Source organism: Caretta caretta, chromosome 18 (genome assembly GCF_965140235.1).
Source record: "Caretta caretta isolate rCarCar2 chromosome 18, rCarCar1.hap1, whole genome shotgun sequence".
NCBI classification, from domain to species: Eukaryota; Metazoa; Chordata; order Testudines; family Cheloniidae; genus Caretta; species Caretta caretta.
Window position 1 is genome coordinate 8,850,885 of NC_134223.1, and position 27,922 is coordinate 8,878,806.

At 51.5% G+C, this 27,922-nt stretch overlaps 1 protein-coding gene across 1 annotated transcript; it reads left to right on the forward strand.

The window, feature by feature from the left end:
- Window positions 1-9,441: 9,441 nt before the first annotated feature.
- On the forward strand, window positions 9,442-27,058 carry HTR6 (5-hydroxytryptamine receptor 6). The gene is made up of 3 exons (XM_048825345.2): window positions 9,442-10,896; window positions 22,904-23,062; window positions 23,981-27,058. Exons 1-3 carry the CDS (start codon window positions 10,171-10,173, stop codon window positions 24,404-24,406), a joined length of 1,311 nt encoding a protein of 436 aa, XP_048681302.1. The 5' UTR covers window positions 9,442-10,170; the 3' UTR covers window positions 24,407-27,058.
- Window positions 27,059-27,922: the final 864 nt, after the last annotated feature.

Here is a 27,922-nt window from a genome sequence, read left to right on the forward strand (position 1 = left end):
CGCCTCATCGTTTCGTGGTTCTTTGGCAACGGAGCCGAATGCAACCCTACTGATGCCCAAGAAGTGGGGTGTCTGCTTATGCTGGGCCTGAACTGGGTTTATTCCGAGCAAAGCTAGGGCAGAATGGAAGCTGGTACTGGAGGACCTGGGACATCTCTGAATTTCTGCTGCACTTAACCTATTCAGGGGAACGTTTTAAAAATAATTGCTCAGTTTATTAACTTCTGCCCCTTGAAGCCACCATTACACAGTGAACCAGTGCTGCTGACTAGGAATGGAAACAGCCAACAAGCTGCGTCCCTGCGACTGGGGAGAGCAGGAAAAGTCACTGACACAGCTGGTATATTTGATGTCCAATAGCATCCTCTGGAGTAACAAGCGCAGGGACCATCTCTCCACAGAAACCTAAGTGGTTACAACTAGTTCACCACTAGGTGGAACCCTTGGTCCAAAGAGAATATCCATGAAGTCAAGAAAAGTTTCTGGGCCTCTTAGCTGGAGCAGGGCATGTTTGAAATTCTTCTTCCAGGTTTACAAAAGGCAGAATCCGGTAGGTTCGGGTTAAAATGACTGGGATAGTCTCAAATGCCTCCTGTTCCTAAGGGTTTAACTACTCGGGGGCACTGATCCTTTTTGGAGCTGGGTTCCTCCTCTGAGGGTATGTCTACACTTGCAATTGGAGGTGTGACTGCAACTCGGGTAGGCGTACCTGTGCTAGCTTTAATCGAGCTTGCCCGGTTAAGATCGGCAGTGAAGATGCCGCGGTGTGGACCCCCGGCACGGGCTAGCAACGCTCCAGGTGGTTTGAGCAGAATGGAAAGATAAAACCAGCGGAAGGTAAAAGCAGTTCGGGGGCTGATGAGAATCTAAGGAAGTGTGTGAACATGCTCCAGCCACCTCTTGACCTGGAGAGACATCTACAGAGCAGGGATGGCACAGGCATGCTGTCTGGGCACTGGGACTATCTCTAGGGATCAGAGAGGCGCTCAGTCTCTATCATCCAGTCCCACAGCTGGGAATACCAACAAGGGGGACAACCAGTGCCAGTTGTACAGGACGCTTCTCTGCTAGGAACTGGACTGGGGCCACCAAACAGCCAGTAGCCATTAACTTTCCGTCCTTATTGGTGACAACCTCGAGATGACACTGATCGTCTCCATCTTGAGCATAACAGGGCCCACAGTGTTTGAGCACCTTGCAGTCTTCAGTGGCTTTATCCTCACCACTCCCTTGTGAGCTAGGGCAGTGCTACATCCCCCATTTTATAGATGAGGAACAGCAAGGCTGAGGCCCAGATCCTCAAAGGGAGGCTAGGAAGTTAGGACCCGAAATAGCTATGAGGATCTGGGCTTAAATGACTTGCCCAAGGTCACATAGGAGAGGCAGAGCAGGGACCTGAACATGAGTCCTAGGCTATAGCAGGAACCACTGGGCCACCTCTCACTCTTGAACTGCCTAGCTGTCCTGTCTGGCTACTCCTTCCAAATCCCAACCCCATCTCTGTGCCACTGGCAGTGAGGTGGCTGCTGTGGAAATTGTGATGCCCCTGCTAGGAGATCCTACAGTAAAAAGAGGGAGAAGAAGACAGCAAAGCTGACTCTGTGAAAGCCAAGATCCTTTTGTCCTGCAAATGTTCCCAAGAAGGGAGAGCTGGAGAATAGAACCGATGCAGGGAAATGCAGCCCAGGCTGGCAGGCGTGTCTCTGCACTGAATGATGTTCATGGGGCAGCAGCAGGATTTTTACGTTGTGTTTAAAAATGCGGCTTTAATCAGCCTGAATTCATCTCTGCAGCAAACAGAACAAAATGCTGCACTCACAGACTTCAGCCGTTCTTAGCAACCGAGGGCCTGATTCAGAGCCCCACTTGCACCCCTGTACATTGACTGAAGTAAAACCGGTATATTGCTAGTCGGGGAAAGTGGGACGGCTGCTAATCTCAGCAAAAATGTGGCCATCAACCAAAGACCCAAAGATCTGTTTTGTAGCAAGTGTTTTGCTGACGAGAGCTGCAGTGTCTCCTAAGCAATTAGGGCCAGATCCTCAGCGGGTGTAACTCTGCATAGCTATATTGACACCAGTTAAGAGTTCGGTGCTGGCTGACGCTTTCCTTGCTCTCAGCACAGAGCATGGTTGGGGCTGAGGAAGTGAGGGTGTCCTGGTGTAATTGCAGCTCTAAATAAACCTCCAGCAGCAATCAGCACCTAGTCTGCCCTGCCTAGGCATGTCAGCCAGGAGGCCGTTGGCACAGAGGTGTATAGGAGGGTTGGTCTGTGTGACTCCCACGGGGAAATGAGGTCCCAAGATTAATGGGGTAGAGGAAGCGCTCACCGAGACAGCTCCGCAGAGCCATTTGTCCTGGGTGCATCTTGATTTGTCCGGGGAGTTTGCTTCTTCCAGGCATGGCTCTGCAGCAGTCTCTGGTTGCAGTAATGTCCCCCAGCAGTGCTGGTTCACAGTGACCCCCGAACCTTGGGCAGTCTGTCCCAGCAGCTCATTCCCAGTGAGCTCCAAAACCCCTGAGATGAGAGGGCTGGCCGAGGGTAGATGGTAGAGGGAGGTAAGAGGCCTTAGCAAGGCGGTTTCAAGCTTCATGGAGCCTAAGGAATGGTTGGGAGGGCTTCCTGTGATACAGAGAGAGACAGCACTCCCCCTGCCCCACTGAGCGTTAAAGGGCCAGTGACCATTATTCCACATCAGTTGTATGCATCCCATGGAAGCTCTGGGGCAGTCTGAGATGGGGCTGGGCCCAAGCACTCTGGGGTAGGACTGGGCTGAGCTCTGGGACCCTGTTTCAGGAGCCGTCAGACCAGCCCTTCCCTGCCTCTCCTTCCCAGGTGGGTTTGACATTGTCCTTTGTACCAGGAAGGAACAGAATGAAGTAGAAGGGTGGTTCTTGGGCCTCTCCCTGCGCTGATCAGGCTGCGATCCTGTCTCGGCCCCATCCCTACCCAGCCACTGACCCAGCCCCCCCACCTTTCCTGCAGCAGCCAGAGTGCCTGAGGACGTGAGAAGGCTGGTGCTAGGAGCCAAGATGGAAATGAACTCAGATTAATGTGTGGAGACAGCTGCCTGGTCACTCTCCTTCCCTGCCCCCATTTTGGATGTGGGCTGTTTCCCTGGACATGTGGACTCATTGCCTGCAGCTCCCGTCGCTCTGATCTCTCCACCTGGTGGGGGCAGGGGTGAGTAACAAAACAAGACAGATCCAGCCCTTCTCTGCACCCTGCCTGGTTTCGTTCTGAACGTGTTCCTGCACGTCCTCGTGCGGTGCTCAGCAGGGAACTCACGGTTATTGTGCTCCAGCGTAGAGGTGAACAGACTGTCCGTGGGTGCAAGTGAGGCTAGGTGCTGGGTGCAGCCTTCTCTGCTGAGTGGTGGGACGTCTCCGGCCCCTTGGATCTCTCTTGCTCTGAAGAGAGCTGTGTGCAAAAGGGGTCAGGGTGTGGCTGGAGAAGGTGGCATCTGACATTTGGTCTCGGGTGCGATTCTTACGCTAACAAAGCCGCTTGCTCCGAGGCTCCCTTCCTGCTGCTAGTCTGGGGCAGCCTGGTGGCTGCCCAAACATGCTCCCATGAGCGACAGGTTGGGCTCCCTTCCTGCATGCCCTGCCCTGCTCAACGCCAGGTGTTTGCACTTGTATGGGGCAGGATCAAGGTCCCTGGCGGGGGGGCATTTGGAATGCCCAACCCCCATGAATTCAAAGTGGGAGCCAGACACCCCAGTCTCTCCGCTGGCTTTGTCAAGCTCAGCCAGGAACGGTCTGATGCGAACCAGAGCGAGAGGGACGACGCGGGTGAGGGAATAGCTTTTATTGGACCAACGTCTGTTGGTGGCCGGGACAAGCTGCAGAGTGGCACAGTGCTCTTCCCCAAGGCTGGGGAAGGTAACCAGAGTCCAGGATAAACAAGGCATTAGCTCACCCACCTTGTCTGGCTCCTATCCTGGGACCCACACAGCTACAGCGACACTGCCGAGAACCATAAAGCGCATTTGTTCTCATGGGTCACCTCAAAAGCAGGTAAATGCAAACGCTGGAGCTGAAGCCCTCTCTGCGTTTCACCAAAAGCAGCTGTGTGCAGCACGGGAATGGCTTCTCCGGCTAGGCTGAAGTCCCTCCGTCACCACAAGCCACCCCAGCATAATCATAGAATCATAGAATATCAGGGTTGGAAGGGACCTCAGGAATCATCTAGTCCAACCCCCTGCTCAAAGCAGGACCCATCCCCGACTAAATCATCCCAGCCAGGGCATTGTCAAGCCTGACCTTAAAAACTTCTAGGGAGGGAGATTCCACCACCTCCCTAGGTAACACATTCCAGTGTTTCACCACCCTCTTAGTGAAAAAGTTTTTCCTAATATCCAACCTAAACCTCCCCCACTGCAACTTGAGACCATTACTCCTTGTTCTGTCATCTTCTACCACTGAGAATAGTCTAGAACCATCCTCTTTGGAACCACCTTTCAGGTAGTTGAAAGCAGCTATCAAATCCCCCCTCATTCTTCTCTTCTGCAGACTAAACAATCCCAGTTCCCTCAGCCTCTCCTCATATGTCATGTGTTCCAGTCCCCTAATCATTTTTGTTGCCCTCCACTGGACTCTTTCCAATTTTTCCACATCCTTCTTGTAGTGTGGGGCCCAAAACTGGACACAGTACTCCAGATGAGTCCTCACCAATGTCGAATAGAGGGGAACGATCACATCCCTCGATCTGCTGGCAATGCCCCTACATATACATCCCAAAATGCCATTGGCCTTCTTGGCAACAAGGGCACACTGTTGACTCATATCCAACTTCTTGTCCACTGTAACCCCTAGGTCCTTTTCTGCAGAACTGCTGCCGAGCCATTCAGTCCTTAGTCTGTAGCGGTGCATTTGATTCTTCCGTCCTAAGTGCAGGACTCTGCACTTGTCCTTGTTGAACCTCATCAGATTTCTTTTGGCCCAATCCTCCAATTTGTCTAGGTCCCTCTGTATCCTATCCCTACCCTCCAGCATACCTACCACTCCTCCCAGTTTAGTGTCATCCGCAAACTTGCTGAGGGTGCAATCCACACCATCCTCCAGATCATTTATGAAGATATTGAACAAAACCGGCCCCAGGACCGACCCCTGGGGCACTCCACTTGATACCGGCTGCCAACTAGACATGGAGCCATTGATCACTACCCGTTGAGCCCAATAATCTAGCCAGCTTTCTATCCACCTTATAGTCCATTCATCCAGCCCATACTTCTTTAACTTGCTGGCAAGAATACTGAGGGAATACTCCTGGTCAGCTCCAGGGCTGCTGCTTTACTGTGACTCCCCTTGCCAGCAGGCCAGAGGGACGGTCCTACATTATTGATCCATGATGGCTGAACCCGTCCTATTGCTCTTGCAGCTGATGGGCTTGGTGTCAGGATTCAAGTGCTCTCAGGATAAATACGGCCAACAGCGGCCCCGGAATGGGCCAGGTTGTACTTGAAATCTGCGTGCCTTAGTGGGAGAGAACTCGGGATTTAAAGCGGGGCGGGTTCCAAGCAGCCTCCCTCGAAACAGCCCCTTGGTCTCATTTACCGCCTGGTGTTGAATGACTGTGGCCAGATTTTTCCAAAGGGCTCAGCACCCAGCAGCTCCCAGGGGTCTCATTTTGGGGGTGGTAATGGGGAATTCTCCCTGGCCCTTCGTGACCAGTCTGGACATCTGTGTTGGGATTGCTGAAGGCATCCAGACTATGGGCCTGATTCTGATCCCACTTGCGCAGGTGTTATACAGGTGTCAATGGGAACTCAGCACTTTGGCAAAATCAGGTCACTTATTTGGGAGCTTAAATATGGCCCTAGAAGTTCAGGCTCCTACTTGTGAAACATCTTGGCCTAACCTGGACTGTGCTCCGGTCTCCCCATCGGTGAACTGAGCCTAATGATATTGGCCCTCAAGCCTAAGGTGCTTTAGGATTTCTGGTGGAAAGGCACCATATACGGGCAAAGTACGGTTATGTCCTCATTGCCAGGGGTAAATCCCTGCAGATTCAGGACCGACCTGAGGTTCAGCCTCTTCTGCTGCTATTGTTCTTAATGTTTCCTGACCGGTCTTGGGGAGGGTCTCATGTATCCCCTGCTGCCTGGATCCCAGCCCCTGCGCTCTCTTCTTCTGTAGCAAGTGGACAGTGTGGAGAGAGCCGTGTGAGTTTCCTCCTGCAGTCACAGCAGTGTCATGCTTAACAAGAACATTTTCTCTGGGCCTAACAGCAGGTCCTCATTGCTCTGTGCACCACTTGATATTTTTTGTAACGCTCTGCAAAACAGCATGCAGGGCGGATGTTCAGGGATCACGGCTGAGCTATAAGGCTGGGGAGTGAGGGATTGAGAGAGCACTGGCCAGAGTTTTTGAAGAGGTGGTAAAAAGCGTCTCTGAGAAAAGCCATTCATTTGGATCACTCCTTTTCGTTCATTTCCCTGTTTCCCATTAGTTCCGCCAGCAGCCCGTCAGTGATCAGGGACCAGCCTCGTCCTGCAGCAATAATTCATCCAGAGGCCACTTGAAGCCGTTCGGGGAAATCTGGAGGGTTTGCTTGTCTCTTTCTCCAGCCTCCGTTGTGAACTGTCAGTGCGGGCTGCTCACCTCTTCCCCTCCGCCCTGAGGCAGAAGCTGGGTTGGAGTCTCAGGAGCACAATAAACGCTGGCTGGCATTCACCCGCCCATCTGGAAAAGGGAGACAAACATCTTACTCGGGAAATGTTAAATATTTAAAGCTTCGCTGATCCATCAGAGTTGCGGGCCAAATAGGCCAAATTCTGCTCTCTACTCTAGTGGTTCCAACCCAGAGTAACCCTGCTGAAGCCAAATGCATTACTCTAGTCATTGCCAGCGAAACAGCGCGGAATCCGGCCCCACCTCTGCAAATGTGAATCCCAGGAAGACGTTCTTTTGAAGCATGAAACAGTCCAGTGGCTGGATAATTAAACAACAGCAGCAAATTAAACATCTTAGAAGCACCCGGAGGTGGACTGTTCAAAACACAAAGCTGTGTAGTTCCCCCCGCCCTCCACATTTGTTGGAGCCGCTCTCGATTTTAGGCATTTAATAACAGTTAAATATTTGAATGTTTTTTTTAACTAAATAAAAATATGAAGCGCTGAAAAGACTCTAGGGTTTAGGGAGGAGGACAAAATAGTCTTCTTATTCTTTTTTTGTGCTAGGCGCTGTACAAACACAGAAAAAGACAGTCCCTGCCCCAAAGAGCTTTCAAATCCAAGTATAAGACAAGAGACAACAGATGGCTGGGGGTGGATATAAGGAAACAATGAGATCAGTTATTCTCCATGTCCTCTGAAGACAGGACAAGAAGCAATTGGCTTAATCTGCAGCAATGGTGATTTAGGCTGGATATTAGGAAAGACTCGCTGATTCTAAGTATCGTGAAGCATCTAGTGAAGTTATCTAGGGAGGTTGAGGAATCCCCACCATTGGAAGTTTTTAAGGACGGGTTGGACATACCCTGTCAGTGATGATCTAGGTGTACTTTGTCCTGCCTTAGTATGGGGGTAGGGGAGGCTGTACTAGATCAGTGGTTCTCAACCTTTCAAGACCGCTGTACCCCTCCAGGAGTCTGCTTTGTCTTGCATACCCCCACGGTTCACCTCACTTAAAAACGACTTGCTTACAAAGTCAGAGATCAAAATACAAAAGTGTCGCAAGACTAACACGGGCTGCTACTCTGAAACCTATTATTTTGCTGACTTTCTCATTTTTACCATATACGTATACAATAAATGGACTGGAAATCAAAGATTGTACCTACCTGTCAGCGTGACACTTGAGCCTGTTTGTCACTTGTGAGCCTGGTGTTTCGCCCGAGCTGCAGGCAGCGGGGCTGAAGCATGTAACTTAGCTTTGCGGGGCCCCCTGTGGGGTGCAACCCCAGGCAATTGCCCTGCTTGCCACCCCCTAATGCCGGCCCTGCACTTGTGACCCCCACCCCCAAACCTGTCCTGTAACCCTCCTGGGGGCTGCAATCGTGTTGAGAAACACTGATCTAGATGAGCTGATGTGCCCCCTGGAAGACCTCTGAGTACCCCCCGGGTTACACCTACCCCCGATTGAGAACCATTGGCCTAGATGACCTCTTGAGGTCTCTTCCTGCCCTACAGTTCTATGACTGTGTGAATACTGGTCAGCGTGCTAGGCTGTGGTCTCAGTACACCAGCAGCCTGTAGTCAGGATTTAGTAGGCATGACAGCAAAGGGGAATTTGGTGGAGGGATTTGAAGGTGGCTAACAAGATAGCTTTGTGGCTCCTTAGCTCTGTTTGCAAACCCTCTGGGATCATGGGAATGATGTATGAAAATAGTCCTAAGACAGCCCCAGCCCCAAAGAGTCGAAAAACTCAGGCTCTGACCCTGCAATTGATAATGATCTGGCATGTCACTGCACCCACAATGGGTCCTGTTGATGTCCCTGGGGCTCCCCAGGCATGTAGCAGAGGCCTTGGCTAGGAACTATCCGTTGTAGGTTTGGGGCTGGATTAAAACCAAGGCACACCAGGTGAGTGTGGTACTGGGCAGGAGGTAGGGGAGTGGGGAACAGGAGCTGTAGACTTGGCTGACACATGCAGTTGGTAGCGGGGTTGTGACGAGGCAAAGGAAACAGAGATTCGGGTGACTCCGCCAGGCCACCTAGCTGTCCTTTGGAGACTAATTTTTGTGTTGCACCCACCTGTAAATGCAGGCTCCCGTCATCACCCAGGGCTAGCTCCTCAGCGGGTGTCAACTGGCTTCAGTGGAGTAATATCTGATTTACACTAGCAGAGGCCTTGGCCCGTGCACCAGTCCAATAGCAGAGGACTTAGAGGGGGAGGAAAATAAGAAAGAAATGGTTAAAAGACAAAACAAAGCTGACGTTTCCAAAAGGCCCCAAAGAGCTTTTCTCTCCCTTGTCGCCTTGGTTTGTAAGTGAGAACAGTTGGCCCCATCGCTCATGTCCCTTCCCATGCAGACAGGTCACCCAGCGTGGTGTCTAGTTTTCAAGTGACCCAAGCAACCCGGCTTCTTCCATTTCCCTTGGGTTGCTGCTCCGAACGGACCTCCTGCCTATGACGATTTTCCCGATAGCTGATATTTCTCGTGCTCCGATGCCACGGTGAGGGACATAGTACCTGGGCCCAAGCCACCGAAGATGCTCATTGATGGCAGTGGGTTTTGGATCATGCCTTTAATGCCTAGGCAGTGAGGGGGATCCCAGAAAGTCCCCCTGTGGGAACAGCCTGACCCCTTGCTGGCTGTTTTGCTGAGATCATAGTGTGTTTTTGTGTTGCATACTGCCGGATTAAACCATCCATCGGGCTCAGTGACTGTGATTAAATCCTTGCTGATCCACACAGCGTGCTGGATCTTTCTCTTTAATCCAAGCAGCTGAGTTTGGGGAAGATAGTGTTTGCTGTCTCTTTAAGGACAGAAAAGAAAGCTCTCCAATTGCTACTCTATAGGATTTAGACTAGATCCCTGTTTCCTTTAGCAAGAATAAGAGGGAAGGAGGATGCTCAAGGGGAAGGAGGATGCTCACGCACACACCCACCTCTGGCCAAGGGGTGACACCTCTGTGCTACCTTCGCACACAACTGCCCATTGCAGCTTTCTCCCACAAGCGAGACTCTGTAGGAGCCTCTCGCTTCCCTTGCATCAGGGTTTATTCTGCCTCTTGCCTGCTCTGCCTGCAGCAGCAGCCGTGATCGGACACACAGCAGCTGAAAAGAAAAGGCTTGCGGCCCCCAGAAGAAGGAGCCCTACAGGTAAGGCAAGGAGGAGGGAGAAAGTAAAGCCGAGCTAGGAACTCAGGGGCATCTGCTCCCCGCACCAGTCTCTACCCAGAGGTGGCCAAGCAGGCGTCTAAGTGGCATTTGCAGTCACTAGGAAATGCCTCGGATGGGGTGGGGGAACCTTTCTTCTGCTGATCGGCTCCTGATCATGTCATTCTGCCCTGGTTGCCAGTGAAGAGAGAGGAGGAGAAGAGGGGGAGAGAGAGGGCTGGAGGAAGAGAGATCTGGATCACACGTCTTCCCTTTAAAAGCTGGCCCATGGCAATGATCACCTAGTCCTGGTCTCTGCTCTGTGCTGAGCTGTCCAGGGGAATTGCTAGCTGCCCTCCTCCGCACCTCCACCTCCAGCCCCTCCTCCCCTCCAGCTCCTCAATGGCAGAAGATTTTGGGAGCCCTAATGCCAGTGTGATTGGGGAGAGGTCCCTGGCTGGGGGGAGCAGCTGGGTGGCCGCCTTCCTCTGCTTCATCATCCTGCTGACCACCCTGGGGAACTTCCTGCTCATCCTGCTGATCTTCACGCAGCACTCCCTGCGCAACACCTCCAACTACTTCCTGGTGTCCCTCTTCATGTCCGACCTGATGGTGGGCCTGGTGGTCATGCCACCAGCCATGCTGAACCAGCTCTATGGCCGGTGGGTGCTGGAGGGCGAGTTCTGCTCCCTCTGGTACGCCTTCGACGTCATGTGCTGCAGCGCTTCCATCCTCAACCTCGGCGTCATCAGCCTGGACAGGTACCTGCTCATCACTTCCCCGCTCAAGTACAAGCTCCGGGTGACCTCCTGCAGGGCCCTGTGGCTTATCTTCGCCACCTGGACCTTGGCCGCCCTGGCCTCCTTTCTGCCCATCAAAATGGGGTGGCACAAGCTGGAGTTTGAGATCAGGCCCCTCAACAGCACCTCCCACGTGGAAGAGGACCAGTGCAGGCTCCTGGTCAGTCTGCCCTATGCCCTGATAGCCTCCGGCCTGACCTTCTTCCTCCCATCCATGGCTATCTCCTTCACCTACTGCCGAATCCTCCTGGCCGCCAGGAAGCAAGCCGTGCAGGTGGCATCGCTCACCACCCACATGGCCAGCACCTCCGATGAACCCCTGCAACAGGTAACGAGGTTTGACGGCTGGTGGGGCTTTGCCCTGGGTGCGTGCAGGAGGGGCTGGCTGCTTCATGCCTGCTGATCCCACAGCCAGGCCGGTGGGTTTCACCCTCCCTGCCCTCTCCTTGGAAGGCGAGGGAAAAAAAATCATACCCCGCCTATGAAACCAGCTGTGGTGGTGACCACCGGAGCTTGAGCTCTGTGGCTTTTAAAGCCATTAAAGGGGTGGAATTTTGCAGGCAGAGAAAGTCATTGGGGATGCTGCAGCCTTGGGTTGAGGTGCAAAAGGGCCGGGGGACGAATGGGGGTGAGAGTCAAGCAATTTATGCAGCAGAGGGAGTCTGAGGATTGACCCTCCCTCCCCCCACCCGGTCCCTTCCTGGTGCTTTCCAATCCCTCCCCAACAGCCCCCTGCCCTCGCAAGGTGGAAGGATTAGAAAGGATCATACAAAACAGTTACAGGCAAGATCAGCTGGATTCTTCCCTCTCTCCCATTCCCCCACCTTGGAAAAGTTCCTTTGTTTGTAGCTTGGAAAGTTAAAGCTGACGTGATGATAATTTACAAGAGGAATGAAAAGAGGTGGTTCGGGGAATGGAGACAAGTTAAAGCCATTTTGAGAAGGGGTTTAATTGGGGAGTGGAGAAGCTGACTAAAATTCCCACCCCCCTTCCCCACAGCTCTTCAGTGGGGCTTAATATTCAGTATCCTCCCAAGAGATCTCTGCCCCCATCCTTTCCTCTCCGGTGGTTTCTATGATCGCTTGTTAAATAGGAGCTTGATCCAGCAGTGGGGAAGTCCCCTGCTGACTTCAGTGGCAGCTGGATTGGGGGCCTAGGTTGCAGCAAAGTGCCATTGACCTGGGTCAGCAGCCTCCAGGCCTTTGGGAAGCCGCTTCCCCACAGCGAGGAACGCCACCGATTAACGAGGCCTGGGCAGTAAATGGGGAGAGAGCGGGAAGGGACTGTCCGGGCTGGCCTCAGGGAGCCTTGCAGCATGATGCCAAGGGAGGAAGCAGTGAGTGTGAGGGGGGAAAGGTGCTCCCACAGGCCCGGGGGGCTCTCCTTCTGGTCATTCTTCTAAAGCGTGTTAGGCTTTGTCTGGATTAGGAACGGTGGGTGAGGTTAACTGAACCCAGCTTGGCCTGGACCATCTTACTCAGCTAGACAAACCTGGCTGCACCGGGAACATGTGGGGGCCTCTGCTGCACTAGAGCCATTGGAGGGCTGAACTGCCAGTCGTTATGGATTTCTATGGGGCAGATTCGGGAGACCTGGGTTCTGTTCCTTGCTCTGCCACTGCGTGTCCTGGGGGCAAATCACTTCCCCTTTCGGCATCTCCAATTTCCCTAGCGGTAGAAGGAGGGTGATGACACTTACCTGCCTCTCACCGTACGTCTACACTGCCATGAGATACCCGTGCCAGCTGAGCTCCTGGGCTCAGGCTAAGGGTGGAGGGTGGAGGGTGGGACCCTCCCTCTCAACTTGCAGGGTCCTAGAGCCTGGGCTGCAGCTTGAGCCCGTACATCTACACAGCCCCTGAGCCCGAGTCAGCTGGCACAGGCCAGCCGTGGGTTTTTGATTCCAGGGTAGGCAAACCCCCAGGGGCTGTGATTACATGATTCTGATCCTCAGCCAGAGGGGGCTATACTGTGCATGCTCATTCTTAAGGATCGCTCACTATTATCATTCCAATACCTTTTGCATTGCCTTCTCCTGCATGCTCCTGGGCTTCACCCAAGAGCCCCCCCTTGTTATTGCATCAATAGCCCTTGCAGCAAAGGGCCCCGCAGAACAGCAAGCTGGAAGGCCAAGTGACTCATCTTCTCCAGTGTTTCTCGCTCCAGACGGGCAAACTCAGAAGTACTCCCGGATGGAGCTTAGAATAAGCATTTAAGCTAAAAATGTGGTGAACAGAGCCTGCTCCAGCAAGGTGCTGAGCGCCTTCCATTCCCACTGTCTACAGTGGGCACTGATGGGGCATAACCCTGGGCAGAAACAGCTAGGCACCTTGCGGGATTGGTCCCAGACTGTGGCACTAAGCGTGGGCTTGTCCTGTGCACCCGCATGAACATCGTCACAACACTCTGAGCATTGGAGCTGGCAGGTGCAACCTCCTCCACCACACCTGACAAGGGGCAAAGGGTCAATATGTTGCCAAGGCTCAGGGACAGGCTCTGCGCAGTGAGACACCTGGCTCCCAGGCTCGATCGGCGTCTGCGGCTCAGGGGGCGAAGGCGTGTCGGAAAGGGAAGCCTCCAAACAGGATGGCACTTCTGCGAATCAGAACAGGTGGAGCGAGGCGGGAGGGGAGAGTCGGGCGTCAATGGGAGGGGGCGGAGGAGCTGTGAGAAGTTGGCCCTAATGTCAGAAGGGTGCTGGCACAGCATGGGGCGAGGCTAATGGCCCAGAGGAGGGGATGGAGCGGCACCGTAAAGCTGGGGTGGGGTGGGGTAGAGGAAAGGGTCACAAGAGGCAAAGGAGAGATGCCCAAAGCCACCGCGAACAACAGGGGAGAGGCCTGGCTCCAAACAGGTGGCTGAGGTGGCTTATGAGAGCGTGAGAGGAAGCTGGGGGTGGGCCAAGTGTCCCGGGGGCTGTGTCTTGTGAGTCTCTCTGCCCGTGCACTCCTGAAGGAAAGAAACCCAAGCTCCAGCTCCCTCAGGGTGCATGGGGGAGCGGGGTGGGCAGAAGGGGCTGCTGAGCTAGGACAGACATGCCAACTTGTGTGAATTTATTGCCAAAGATGTGATTTCTAAGGGAAATCATAGAATCATAGAATATCAGGGTTGGAAGGGACCTCAGGAGGTCATCTAGTCCAACCCCCTGCTCAAAGCAGGACCAATCCCCAATTTTTGCCCCAGATCCCTAAATGGCCCCCTCAAGGATTGAACTCACAACCCTGGGTTTAGCAGGCCAATAGAACGCTCAAATCTCAGGATTTTTTTCCCAGCCCAGGGCTGAGGTGAGAGTCCCTGTCCCTTCCCACCTCTCCATCCCCCACCTCTTCCCTCAGCCCTCCATCCCCCAACCTCTCCCCATAGCCTTGAAGCACACAGCCTAGGGTGCTGGCTTTTGCGGCTATGCATTGCATGGGGAACCTAGGCACCTCACTCAGGCTTTCCTGTGAAGGCCTAGGCACCTAAAAGTTAGGGGCCACAATGCTCAGCATTGCGATGTCCAAGCCCCCTTGTGGAGCTGGGCCTTTAGAGACCCCAGCTGAGCTGGAGGCCCCATTGTGCTAGGCGCTGTACATACCCATAGTGAGAGACAGACCCTGCCTCAAAGAGCTCAAGATCTAAACAGACAAGAAACACAAAGGAATATTTACCACCTGCATTTTACAGAGGGGCAGTTGAGGCCCAGAAAGTAAGTAAGTAAGTGTGTGTGTCACTCTTGGCATGCAGGACAGACCCTCAGCTAGACTAAACAGGCCCAGCTGTACTGACGTCAATGGTCTGTTGACACCAGCTGAGGATTTGACTCAGAGACTTTTATTTATACCTCAGCTACTAAACCCCTCCAAAACGGAAAATCCATCCTGAGAATGGTCTGCCACACGCATCCGCTTATTGAAGGAAAATTTCCTGACTTGCACAATGTAAATAAGGCTATCCCATGGGGCAAAACCTCACAGCTGGGGCCTAGTCTGTTTGGTAAACTCTTAGCAGCGCTGAGTTGGAGACAGCAATGGAGTTACATTATCTGGGCCTGATCCTGTGAGAGGCTGAGTGCACTCACCGTCTGCTGCACTCTGTAGGGGGCCTGCCTCCTCACAGGAGCCAGTTGGCAATTGGCCAGGTTGGGCCCTCTGGGCCTGATTCTGCCCTTATGGCAACAGTGCAAAGCCGGAGTAAATCAGGTGATGGAACTCAGAGCCAGAGTCCATGGGCCTGACTGTCCTGGTTTTACAGCACAGTTACACCTGATTTACTCCAAAGCAGGGGTGAGGAGACCCAGGATCTGCGGGTGTTTGTATTTCTTGGTTATTTCCCCACAGTGCCCTGTGAACTCTGAGGAGAGCCTAGTATTTAGCTGCATCCACAGTCTCACAGCTCAGACCATTTGTTTAAATTCTTTGTTGGTCCGTGGTATATCCGGGAAGCCCTGCTGGCGATTGCGCTGATGCCAGGCCACTGGCAAAAGTGGATTTTAGTTTTTGTTAGTTTAAAAGTTTTTCTCCCCAGGGAACAGAGCAAGGGGCCTGATTTCCCTCTCACATCAGTTTTATACTGGGGAACTCCGCTGGTGTTACTCTGGGTTTGCACTGGTGTAAGTGGAGAACTCCTTTGTGTCCTGATTGCTTTCGTGTCTATGGAAAAAATCCTTTTCTAAGTGAAGCATATGTGGGGGAAAGCCCATTCCCACAGGTTCAAGCTCTTAGATGCAATCGTAGGATCGTTATGTCTAGAGATCTGAAGAACACCAAGATTAATTTCTAAACAATTGAGATGCTAGAAAAGGAGGGAAAAAATGACCAGGAGGGTTTGAAAATAGATGGTTCTTCTTGACATAAATAACGCCACATATTGGATGAGTTCAGCAGTCAAGTGTTGATGATTTTAGGCCTTTCTTGGTTTAACTCTCTTGGCAGTATGTTCTGGTTCTCTCAGATGAGTGTGTTCTTTAATCTGTTGCCTTCAAGGGGGGTCAGAGTACATGATGGGTGAAAGATGTCTGTCCAGTGACTCCCAGAAATGACAAGGTTTCTTACAAGGAGGAGAAAACTTAAGAGGGTAGTTTAATGTAAAGTGTCTAGCTCCTGCCAGTTCCCCCCCAAATCTCTCTCCATTCTCTCTCTAGGCACTTGGGACAACATTTTGCATACCTAGAGCACCCTTCCTTCTAGAATTTCACAGCACTCGATTAATTATGACTCCCCGCATCTCCAGGGTGTGTGTTAAATATTATTTACCCCCATGGGGGAAACTGAAGCCCGGAGCAGTTCAGTGACTTGCTCAGAGACGCATGCTGGGAATAGAATCTAGGCGCCATCTCCTTAAAATCAGCAGAAGTTATTTCTCTCCTGCAGTGGTGCTGACCCCCTCCCTCTTCCAGTCCCCTGCTCGGCACGTGGTACTTTGGTTCTCACAGGTGTCTGGTGATCTAGATCATGATGGGGTTTCACAGTTTGGCCTTTATGAACGCTGGGGAGCCCAGGAGTTTTGCTGGAGAAAAAAAGGCTCGCTCTCTCGCTCTCCCTCCTTCTCGCTCAGTCACTTATGGAGAAGGTAACAGCAGTCACTGAAATAACTGTACGGAGGAGGAGAAGCTGTCATGCCCATTATTAAGAATTGCGGAGCTTGATGTTACTCTCAGGAAAGGAATAATTTCCAGTTCCCCCCAAATTTCTAGGTGTGGGAGGTGTGGCAGTGATAATTATGGTTGGGGAAGGTGGGGCAAAGCATCTGGACTGACAGCAGCTTCAAAGCATTTGACACCAATTTTTTGGTTTCTTTTACGAAGCGCATGTTCCCATGGCTGTGTGCTGAGCTTTGCAGGACAGTGGCGGGGTGGGGATTAGCGAGAAATAAACTTCCTTTGCAAGGGCTTCCGCTGTAGAATTTCACTGACCCCAGTGCAGCCCGAAAGCTTGTCCCTGCCATGAACAGAAGTTTGTCCAATAAAGACATTTCCCTCACCTACCTTGTCTCTCCTGCGCAGAGGGGCAGTATGAGGCCTATGCATCACTTAAGTCTCAGCTGAGCCCATGCACTGGCCATGTAGACAAGGGTCAGTTCTGCCCTGTGATAGCTGGATGAGTGGTAGGGTTAGAGAAGAGGGGAGAAAATTACACCCCCAAACCTCAGATTTCTGCAGCTAGCCTTTAGTGCAGCCCACTGAGCTTCTATTTGTCTCCATCAGGAAATCTAATTAACCTCAGAGCTGAGTTCAACAATAGTTGTAACTAGGAATTGGGCAGCCATACATTCACCAGATTGGCGAACTGAAGGCTGAGATGACTAATACAGTCTCACCCACTGCACTTAAAAAACAATGCCAGAGAAATCTCCCCGCTCTGTCACTTTCAGCTGTCATGACAGTTACTAATGTTCCAGGCAAGTGTATTTTAATCTGCCAACTGGTTTTAAAAAGAGAGCATTTAATCAATGAACTAATATGTACAACTGTATTGATTCAGGGGGTGTAGCGAGATGAAAGCAGAACTCACAGTGAGAATGAATTACTGACCGTATGAGCGCACAAGGACCTGGGTGCAGATTTTTAAAGGTATTGAAGTGTGGTTTTGCTCAGTGTTGCAAAGCCTAAGCAATTTAGGAGCCTGGGTCTCCTTTTCAAAATGACTTAGGTATTTGGGAACTGAAGTTTCAGTAATGGGACTTAGGAGTCTAAGTGTCTATCTCACTTTTGAAGATGAGACCTACACTCCTAAATCAGTTAGGTGTTGCAATGAGCAACACCTAAATGCCTTTAAAATATGGGCCTTACTTCCTATGTGTTGGGCCAAGATTCTCCTCTGAGTCAGTCTTGATTTATACAAATGAAATTCCACCAAAGCCAATGGAATTACTTGTAATTTACACTGGTGTGAGAGGAAAACATGGCCCAGTAATGGAGGATTTCCAATTCTTCTCCAGTGCTATAAATCACTGATCCCTAGCCCTGATGTGTCATGAAACATTGGACTTTAAATCCATCTCTGAGCCAATGCTGAATATTGTCCATCTATCAACTCAGCCCACAGCAATATTTGTGGGGAAAGAAGGAATATCTATATAGTTGTACATATCATCAGGCTCTCCTCACCTCCTCCAAAAGGGTAGCTCTTTTAAGCTATTTGGGATGTGGGAAGTTAAAAGCAGTCTGACTAGAAATATAGATGGATAATGAGCAGGTGCAAATTGTCAGAAGTAGGAAATAAATGCAATTTATGACATGGTTCCACAATTTGTCATATGGCTATTGCCATCACTAAGGCTACAATTTAGTCCGTGACTTCCAGCGACCTCTGTGACCTGCGGTGGTTGGGGGTTGCAGGGTCTTCTGCCACCCACGGGGGGCAGGGAGCTACAGGTTACCCCCACTTCCTCTGGTGGCCCCCAGAGCTCCAAGCTGCCACAGGTGGCAGGGAACCCTGCAAGTTCCAACTCCCACAGGCAGCGGGGAACCCCAAAGCTCCTGGATGCCATGGGCAGTGGGGAATGCTGCAAATACTGGCCACAGTGGGGGAACCCCTGTGCTACTAGCCATCATGGGCCCCCAGAGCTGGGGTGGCAGGGGAACCCCCTGAGCTCCCAGCTGCCATGGGTGATGGGGTCCCTGGAGCTGCTGGTGGCAGCAGTACCCCACAGCTCCCCTCCGTGGTGGGTGGCAGGAGCATGCCACAGCTCCCAGATGCCATGGGCAGTGGGGGAATCCCCAAGCTCCTGGCTGCTGAAACCCTTGGAGCTGCAGGTGGCAGGGGTACCCTGTGGCCCCCAGCTGCTGCAGGCAGCCCCTTTGCCCCTGTGCTGCTGCCCCTCTTCAGGCGGGGGGGGGGGGGGGACGACGACCCGCAGATCCCCATTTTGTCTCAGATATTTTTACTAAAAGTCACAGACAGGTCATGGCTTCCATTAATTTTTCTTTTTTGCCCGTGACCTGTCCGTGACTTTTACTAATAATATCCATGACAAAATCTTAGCCTTAGCCATCGCACATGTAATATCCAAGCTCGTTTATCTCTTTTTCTCATCACAAATCTTCCTCATGAGGTGTGGGGGTTTATATATGTAGATGTGCATCAGATGCTGCATACATATGGGAAGAAATTCATTCTAACTGGTAGAGAATTTGAAATTCTACAACACTGCATTATTCTGAATACCTGTCTTCTGATTTTACTATATAGGGTCCAATATTAAGCAAGACAGTATAGACTCCTTTTTCAGGAATCACTGGTTGAGCTGCTAGATGTGTATTTACACATGAAAGATGTCTGATTTTGCATATAATATATATTTCTGCAGGAGAAAATTATTTGTTACTAAATGTAACAGATTTAATTCCCGAGTAATGGTCTCTATTGACCTAGTATCCTACAGCGAGCAGACAAACTTAATTGCTTTTAAATACCTTGATTTAGCTTGCTGTTCTTTTTCTTTCACGTAAGGAGCTGGGAGTCTCTGACCCAGCCAACTCACTTGTGGATAAGTCATAAAGTGTTTTAACAGGTGGAAGGAGAAGCAGAGAATAAATAGACAAAATACAGGAGCAATTTTGAAAGGCCTTTTCTGAGAGATCAGACTTTGCCACAAAATGTATTTCAACATTCTAGGTCAGATCCATTGCTGAGGATCTGACCCAGAATGTTTCTTTAACTAACATCCGTATTCACACTGATGGACTTCGGTCTGTGAAACCGTGTCCCTCATTGATAAAAAGGAAGGGCTTTCAGCACCCTGGACAGCAGGGACTATACAAGCTTATGCTCAAATAAATTGGTCTCTAAGGTGCCACAAGTACTCCTTTTCTTTATACAAGCTGTATTAGGCCTCATTGCAGCCAAGCACTTTTAAAGCACATGCTTAAATCTTTGAAGTCAATGGGACCTAAACGAGTGCTCAAGGTCAGCATGTGCTCACGTGTGTTGTTGAATCAGGGGCTTACAATGTAAACATCCTGCTCCCAGTTAAGCCAATGGAATGAAAATTAAGCTTTCCTGATCATGCTGTACAAGGAATGGTAGCAGCTGGTATGTAAGAAAAAGAGTCTTGTTACATCTCTAATAGTACAGCTGTCATTTGTCTCCACCACTGAATGAATTTAACTGGGATGATAGGTAAAAATAACATGCAAAGCAGAGAGCCATCAGGGTGTTAATCTCTCCTGTTCTTCGAAGGGTGGGCAGATCAGCAAGATGCAATTTACTTAATTATGACAGGATAATTTAATTTGAGATTGCAGGACTGCATAGAAGACAGAGCTGGCTCTGAGGGGTGTAGATTGAGCCCTTTCTTTGAAAAATGTAATTAAGCTACTGTTCTAATCAATAGCTAGATATGCACCCTGAGCCTAGGCTTTATCATCACTCGATCTTCAGTAGTTTGAGGCATTTGGGTTTCTGCAATAATAAAAAATCCCCAAATAATATAGCCATTCTGGTTCAGCGAGTAGTAATTTTTCTTTCCCCATTGGCTTTTTTTTAACCACAGCACCCCCTGCAGGGCAGGGCTGGGCTGTCAGTGAAGGATCATGGTGGTTCCTTTCACACTTGGCACCCAAAGGTTGATTGCACCATAAATCCCCGAGAAATTCAATGCAATACAACTCAGTTCATGTAGCTTGTGCGCCCCTTGCACTATGCAGCTCGTCAGTACTTTCAGTCACAGTCTGAGCTGAGCCTGCGCTAAGCCTGGCCTGCACCCGTGTGAGCTTGGGTAATTCACTTAAGCTCTTTGACCCAGAGCCTCAAAGATATTTAGGGACCTAACTCACGTTCATTTCAATGGGCGTTAGGTGGCTAAATATCTTTGAGGCTCTAGGCCTTTGTGTCTCAGTTTCCCCAGAGGTAAAATGGGGGTCATAACACCCACCTACCTCCCATGGGTGCTCTGCTTAGTATGTGATGTGCTATTTACACATTATAATACTGCTGCTGATTCCACTGTGTCTGGGACCATCTGTGCTGAGACCCTCAACTTCCAATAGCTGTGGAGATCAATTAGCACCTCAGCATCTTGCAGGATCAGGGCCACAGAAGGGTGCCATTGGATTTGTCCCACAGCTCACTGCGCCCTCATCACACATTGCCCAGTCAAGGGCCAGGACAACACTTTCCTTATGGTGCCATCATTTGTGTGGCACACCACACCGCGGGATGTGCTGCCAGCCCATAAAAGGGGATCGGCTCCTTCTCTCGAACAAGCTACTGGCTCCTTCTCGCTGGCACTGTAGGGGGGGGCAGCTGTGGAACAAGTGAGCTGTTGGGAAAGGCAGCAGACTTGCAAGCACAAGCCGTGCTGTGTTTGTGGGACAAACAGCTCCATGCTGCAAACAGTGGCTGATGGCAGGTTGTCATAATTTTTGCAAGCGATAATGCAAAAAATATGGAGGGCCACATCCCCAGCTGGGATAAATCAGTAGAGCTACTTAGAAGTATAGCTACTGTGCTGATTTACATCACCGGAGACTCTGGCCCAGGGCGTGTAGTGTTAGGACATCCATTCTCTGGCTGGGAAAGTTACTGAGGATTTCCTTGGCTTCCCACGACTAACTAATCTATGGCTCAAGGACCACGTGTATCTGGGCACAGACAACCCACTGATGGCAAGCTAAAGTGACTTATGTCTTTGTCAAGGTTCGTTTTCTTTCTAGCCCTTGTCACCTAATGGTGTATCCAGCCATGCTGGTGTTTAAAGGGTGAAGGCCTGAAAGGCTTCCCGTTTAGTGGATTTCCTGCCCAGCGTTTGCACTTGTATAACGTTGAAAGAGCTTGAAAGCCCAGCAAGAGAATCTGTATAAAAACGGAGCTGTTGCTGCTTGTTTTCTTCACCCAGGCATATTATTCTTGGCGGGCTATTAACGCTGACGTTTACAATCCACTCCAGGAGGCTGCTTTGCTTCTGAGCATCACTTTGTAACAGATCGACAACTTATAGCCGTTTCCCTTCCTCTCTGGGGGCCTCAGCTGAGCCCAGTGAGCCCTGTCCACTGCTGGGGCTGATGTGGGAGGGTGAGTATAAAGAATCTGTTTGTGCCTCCCCCCCCCACCCCCAAAGCTGGGGGGAGATTCCACATTTGTCCATGGCGCAGTGCAGTGGAACCTCATGGCTGTTCTAAATGATGCCAGCTGCAAAGGGCCTCTCCAGCCGTCAAGGATCACAGGAGTACAGGTGCCCATTGGGCAGCTGTGCTTTTTTACTTCCCATGCTCCTACCCAGCCGCCCCAAATGCAGGCTCATGCGCTGCCTATGACTGTGGCTTGTGGGTGCTGAGCAGTCCCTATTTTTTGGGGTGGGTGCTTGAGGCCTGGAGCACTCCTGGAGCCAGAAAAGCATTTAGAGCCTGATTTCCCCGTCTCATCCCTCCTTATGGCCCCATCTACAGCTGGGCGTAGCAGGTGTAAAATGCTACCACATCGGGCCAGGAAGAATTGGCTCCGCTAGGTGCAGGGACCGGCGGCGTGGGCCCAAGGGAGCAAGTTTGATGCTTGTCTCAGGGGGTGCATGTGCGCTGAAGGCAGTGGACGAGAGAGCGAGGGGAGGAATTAACACGGGTCATCGGCGCTGGTTTACGGGAAGACGCTAACGGGCAGGTAACAAATGCCGCTGGGGCTGAGCGATGGAGATCTAGCCCGCTCCACACCACCCCGTGCGGTCACTCCCCCCTGCTCAGAGGAGGCTGACCCCAGGGTTGTTAAGTTAGGCCAATGCTGGAGAACCGCACACGAGCTCTGCGGCACAAAGGGAGCTTTAAGTCCCCTTTGTGCACAGCCTCTCCCTGAGCCATCCCCAGTGTAAATGCCAACTGCCCCAGGGCTGCTCTTAGGGGTGCCAGCTGGTAATGGCTCCCCAGGGGCTGGCCTGCTGGCTGGTGCCCAGCAGTCTGTGCTCTCCCGGGTCTCGTACCGTGCCGCTCACTGTAGGACCTGAGACGTGCTCGCGGCTTCCCCCGCTACGCTTCCTCAACTGCACCGGCAGAGCCTGGCTGCCGCAGCTTGGGGAACGCTGACATGCTGCTTGGCTCTTTACCCGGCGCTGGAGTTTACGGTCACGTTCCTTAGCTTTGTACCAGTGCCCAGGGGCACAGGCATGGGTGCCTTTTACGTAGCTGGCAAGGAAAACACGCGCTTTGGGGACGGGCCCTCGCTTTGTTCTAGGTCTGTACAGCGCCTAGCACAATGGGGCCCCAGTGGCTGACCGGGGGTCTCGAGGCGTGCCCGCAGTACAAGTGAATAGTAAGACCAACCACTGCTGGATCGGCAGGTCCTCGATATGTAAGGCAGCGGCGCCTCCCCTCCGGCCTGTGTTCTTTCGCCAGCCCCCTTTTCTCACATGGTTTCTTGTCCTTTTCAGGTCCCTGGAGCTCAGAGCCAAGCTGTGGCCATGGGAGAGAACAGGAAATTTGCCAGTAAGCACAGCAAAAAGGCGCTGAAGGCCAGCCTGACTCTGGGCATCCTGCTGGGAATGTTCTTCGTGGCCTGGCTCCCCTTCTTTGTTGCTAATATGACACAAGTAAGTCCTGGGCAGAAGAGGCCAGAGATGCCCTGCCCTTGTACGTCAAACCCACTCACAGCCCCGAGAAGGTCCCTGAGAAGGACAGTTGGTCACTGGCGCCTGTGATAGCGATTAGCTCAAAGTCTGTGGTTGACTTAGCCAGGGCATCTTCCGCATTTAATGGTAGGGAGCTGGCCCTTCCCCGCCCTGCCAAGATGGACTTTTAGACTGTAATCTCTCTGGGGCAAGGACTGTGGTTTTTAATGTTTGTAAAACACTCAGCCCCGTCTCAATGACAACGAGTTACAGCCAAGATTTAGGAAGCAAGGAATTCAGAGATTTTATTCATGGCCCTTTACCATGTTTACCATGCCCAGCCCCTGATTGGTGCCAGGCCAACCCTCCTCGGAAATTGCTTTCCTGACCACCACCTCCCAGCCGCTCATCTGCCACTATGCCAACACCTTGCTGCAAGATCAGAGCTCCTTGCTAACCTGTGCTGCCTCATACATCAACCAGGAGAGGGTGTACTAGGGGCAGCCAACTGCTGAAATATGACCTGTCTGGGGCACAGACAGCATCATCCTTGCATCTGCAGCCAAACCCAACTCCCTCTGGAAATGGAGTTTGGACCCCTTGTCTCCCTTCCCTTCCTACAATGGCCCTGTATTCATTCTCTGAGCAGTTTCTTTAGTTGCCTGCCCCAACCCTTGAGCTGGATGGGACCTGCCCCAGGACCCTGCAGTGTTTATTGCATGCAGGTCCTTTTCTCTTAACCCCCATGGGGACCTGCCTCCTTGGAGAACAGGGGAAAGGCCGGATTTGGCCTCTGACCTACGTTGTGCAGAGCTGGGTGGGAAGCGAGCCGTTGCAGATGATTCTGGGAGAGGGCAGGAGGTGTGGCCTGTTCTAATCTGTGCTCTGTCTCCCGCCCAGGCAGTGTGTGACTGCGTCCCTGCCGGCTTCTTTGACGTGCTCACCTGGCTTGGGTACTGCAACAGCACCATGAACCCCATCATCTACCCCCTCTTCATGAGGGACTTCAAAAGAGCCATGGCTAAATACCTGCCCTGCTGCCGGCGCTCTTGGGAAGGCCGGCCTAGCGCCATCTCCCTCTCCATGCGGAACTCCAACAGCGGGCCCCGGCTGGGGATGTCCCTCAAGAACGTGCTCACGCTGCAGGGCGAGACGGACTCAGTTGATTCGGTCATCCAGGTGAATGAGCGTCTCTTGCTGCCTGCCTGCAAAGACCCCCACCTGGAGTCCATCCCAGCCACGGGTGCCGACTCAGTCAACCTCTTCGACTTAGAACACATGGACCAGGAGCTGCAGATCAACCAGCTGAACACGCCCATGGATTGACCACGCTGCCCCAACGGGGGTGGCGGGAGGTTAGGAGGGGCCTGCTCTTGGTTCCCCCCGCAAGCTTAGGCTATGCACAGACACCTTAGCAGATCCTGCTGGAATATAGTGACACCCTTGATGGGGAAGCCAAGGACGGCGTGATGTGTACATGTACAAGCCTTCTGAGCCAAAGTGAAACATTGTTAAGCCACAATATACTCCCCCTATACATAGAAACTGATCCCAACGTTCGCTGTCTCCTTAATGGTGGGGAGGAGGGAAAACGTGTCTCTTCTTTGTATGGAAATCACTGATAATTTTTCAGTGGTTACAGGTTGGGATTGTTTAAATATGATGAACCCAGACTTTATTGCCGAGTTTACCTGCCTGGTGTTGCTTTCCTTATTCTCTACTTGGTTTGTCACTGTCCCACATCCCCCTCCCACTTTGTGATGTGGAGAGCAGCACAGGGCACTTTTACGTTCTGCCCCCTGTGTGATCTGCCCAGGTTTTCAGTGGTTTATGGTCCCTGAGCTAAGAAAACAGCGGCAACACTTTCTCCTCCGCTCGCTTATATTTTAAAATTGGATTAAAAAGCAGCACATAGTAAAATTACAGCCAGAGAGAGAGAGAAACAAAACTTAGCAGGCACGGAAGGCCAAGGGGTCCAGAACAGCCAAAGGCAGCCACTGATGGCCATCACCACTGGACCCCAAGCGCTTTGTTAGCAGGAGAACAAGTGCTCAGATGCTACAGTGATGCGGGCATAGCATTATCTGATGAGAGAAGTTGGTAAGACATAAGAGCTGCCAGACTGGGTGAGACCAAAGGTCCATCTAGCCCAGTATCCTGTCTTCTAACAGTAGCCAATGCCAGGTGCCCCAGAGGGATTGAACAGGTCATCATCAAGTGATCCATCCCCTGTTGCCTATTCCCAGCTTCTGGCAAACAGAGGCTAGGGCACCATCCCTGTCCATGCTGGCTAATAATGATAGATGGACCTATCCTCCATGAACTTATCTAGCTCTTTTTTGAACCCGGTTATAGTCTTGGCCTTCACAACATCCTCTGGCAAGGAGTTCCACAGGTGGACTGTGTGTTGTGTGAAAAAATACTTTCTTTTTTTTGTTTTAAACCTGCTGCCTATTAATTTCATTTGGTGACCCCTAGTTCGTCTGTTAAGAGAAGGAGTAAATAACACTTCCTTATTTACGTTCTCCACACCAGTCATGATTTTTATAGATCTCGCTTTCCTCTGTAGCATGGGGCACGGGTCACTTGCTGGAGGATTCTCTGCACCTTGAAGTCTTGAAACCATGCTTTGAGGACTTCAATAGCTCAGACATAGGTGAGAGGTTTATTGCAGGAGTGGGTGAGATTCTGTGGCCCGCGCTGTGCAGGAGGCCAGAATAGATGATCATAATGGTCCCTTTTGATCTTAACGTCTATGAGTCAGATCCCCCCCTTAGTCGTCTCTTTTCCAAACTGAAAAGTCCCAGTCCTATTAATCTCTCCTCATATGGCAGGCGTTCCATACCCTTAATCATTTTTGTTGCCTTCGACCACCATGAAGAGCAGCTGTACAGTCAGCTAAGGCTGTGCTGCTCAGACACCGGCCTGCATGACCGTGCTGGAATCAAGGCACTATGCTCACCCTTGCCCCTCTCTTCTCTTCCCCAGCGCCTGACTCCTTTGTTGCGCATTCGCGTTCCTGAGCCGGATCACAAGCCGCTCCAAGTCTCATGCTCACACAAAGCCAGGCACTAGTGTGGGTTAGAACATGGGCAGTTGCCTGGGAGCTTGTGGGCAATGGGCTATTACAACCAAGGTCTCAGTCCTACAGCCTGGGGCTGTTGCATGAGCCGCACTGGAAGTAAGGCCTGTTCCGGCATCTCCCTCTCGCAGGGCTGGTGTGATGCTTTTCAGTTTGAAGGGCCACTCCCTGATAGCTGCATGAGGATCAGCCAGTGTTTGCTGCTCCTAGGCAGGTTCTGAACAGCCCCACGCTGCCCCTCCAACACACACACACGCGCTCTCTCTCTACCAGCATGGATGGCGTGAGGAATCCCTCTAGTCTTTTCATGCTACTGTTTCCTTGAGAAATCATCAGCGTGGTGGGTGTCTGAGCAGTACACCAGGACGCTGAAAGATGCATTATATTGTGCATATCGGGCCACAAAGAGGAAAAGGGTCACTGGTAACTGGCTTTGGAAATAATGGGTTTTTTTTGCTCTTGCGATCCTGCCACAGAGGCTGATGGGATGGGAACGACACTGGCCCCTGTGTTTTTAGAAGTTCTGTTCATGAGGCAAGAACTCCCCCCACGGGTCAGAGAGCAGCAGGGTTAGCTAGTGCCGGGAAAGTCTGATGGTGCTGCTGTGATCAGGAATCCCAGCTCCCTCGGCTGTGCAGAACTTGCTGTTTGGTACTCAAGGGCTTGATTCGTTCAGTCTGACTAAGGGGGGATCCCCTCCCCCCTTCCAAGTGGAAGTACTATGCTTATGTCCTGCTCCCTGCCCCATTTAATTACAATAGCTTTTAAAAGATGGTGCAACAACCCTGTCCCTTTAATACAGGTGCAAACAGCCAGCTCTCCCCTGGCTGCTTCACTTGCATCTTCCTATTTGAAAGCCCCAGGGTGGGGTTCATGGCAGGGAGGGTGGGTGGGGGTAGAGTGCCACTCTGTTCCAGCCATGCCCAGCTGCCAGCATGCCCATGGGGTGGAGCTGCAGGCATGTTAAGAGATGCTGCAAGCACCCATAACTGCCAGTGAAGGCCGTAGGCATTTCCAGTGCCTTGCACCCCTGAAAATCAGACCATTAACTGCTCTCTGCCTCAGTTTCCCCACTTGCAAGGTGGGGGATAAAAATGCTCCCCCCACTCTTGTAAAGTGTTTTGAAAGCCTCAGATTAAATGTGGCTAAGTGACCGTGCCGGGGAAGCTGTCGTCATGCTGGATGCTGTTGGAGGGAAGGGATTCATTATAAGTGGCATTTGTGTTAGGGGAAAACTCTTTGAAAGGGGAAAAAGTCACATCGGCTCTGCATTTTGGCACTGCTGTTGCTGCTCTTTGTGACGTTAGCCCCAAGTCACGGTGCAGCACAAAATACTCTTGGGGTCGCAGTAGAGGTGGTGTCCTGGCTGCACTTTAAGGTGGGCAATTGCAACTTTCCTACCTACGACGGCCCCGGCCCTTTGGAGACAAGGTTTAGTTTTATTCTGTGTACAAAACCCTCGTGCTACTATAGCTGTGCCCTGTGAAATGGTTGCGGTGCTCCAACGGTGGGAGAAGTGATTGGTGCATAAGGTTTGTAAAAAGCGTTGGAATAAAAGATATGCTATTATATTAGTACTGCTGTGATGGCCTGTCCATGGAGGGGAGTAAGGGAAGACTGGCTATGTGTCAACAACAGCCGCACCAGCCTATGCCCCCCACTTCCCACCCCCCAAACAGGCTTAGTTTCCTACTAAGCCTGCATTTGGAGCAAGATTTTACCAATGTATATGGTTTTAAACATAAAACTTGAAGCTGTAA

What these genes read in the sequence shown, in the direction of transcription:
- HTR6 (XM_048825345.2), top strand. Translation starts at nt 10,171, where the DNA reads ATGGCAGAAGATTTTGGGAGCCCTAATGCCAGTGTGATTGGGGAGAGG. An exon ending in CCGATGAACCCCTGCAACAG is followed by an intron (nt 10,897 to 22,903) that starts GTAACGAGGTTT and finishes TGTCCTTTTCAG; the next exon opens with GTCCCTGGAGCTCAGAGCCA. An exon ending in TTGTTGCTAATATGACACAA is followed by an intron (nt 23,063 to 23,980) that starts GTAAGTCCTGGG and finishes TCTCCCGCCCAG; the next exon opens with GCAGTGTGTGACTGCGTCCC.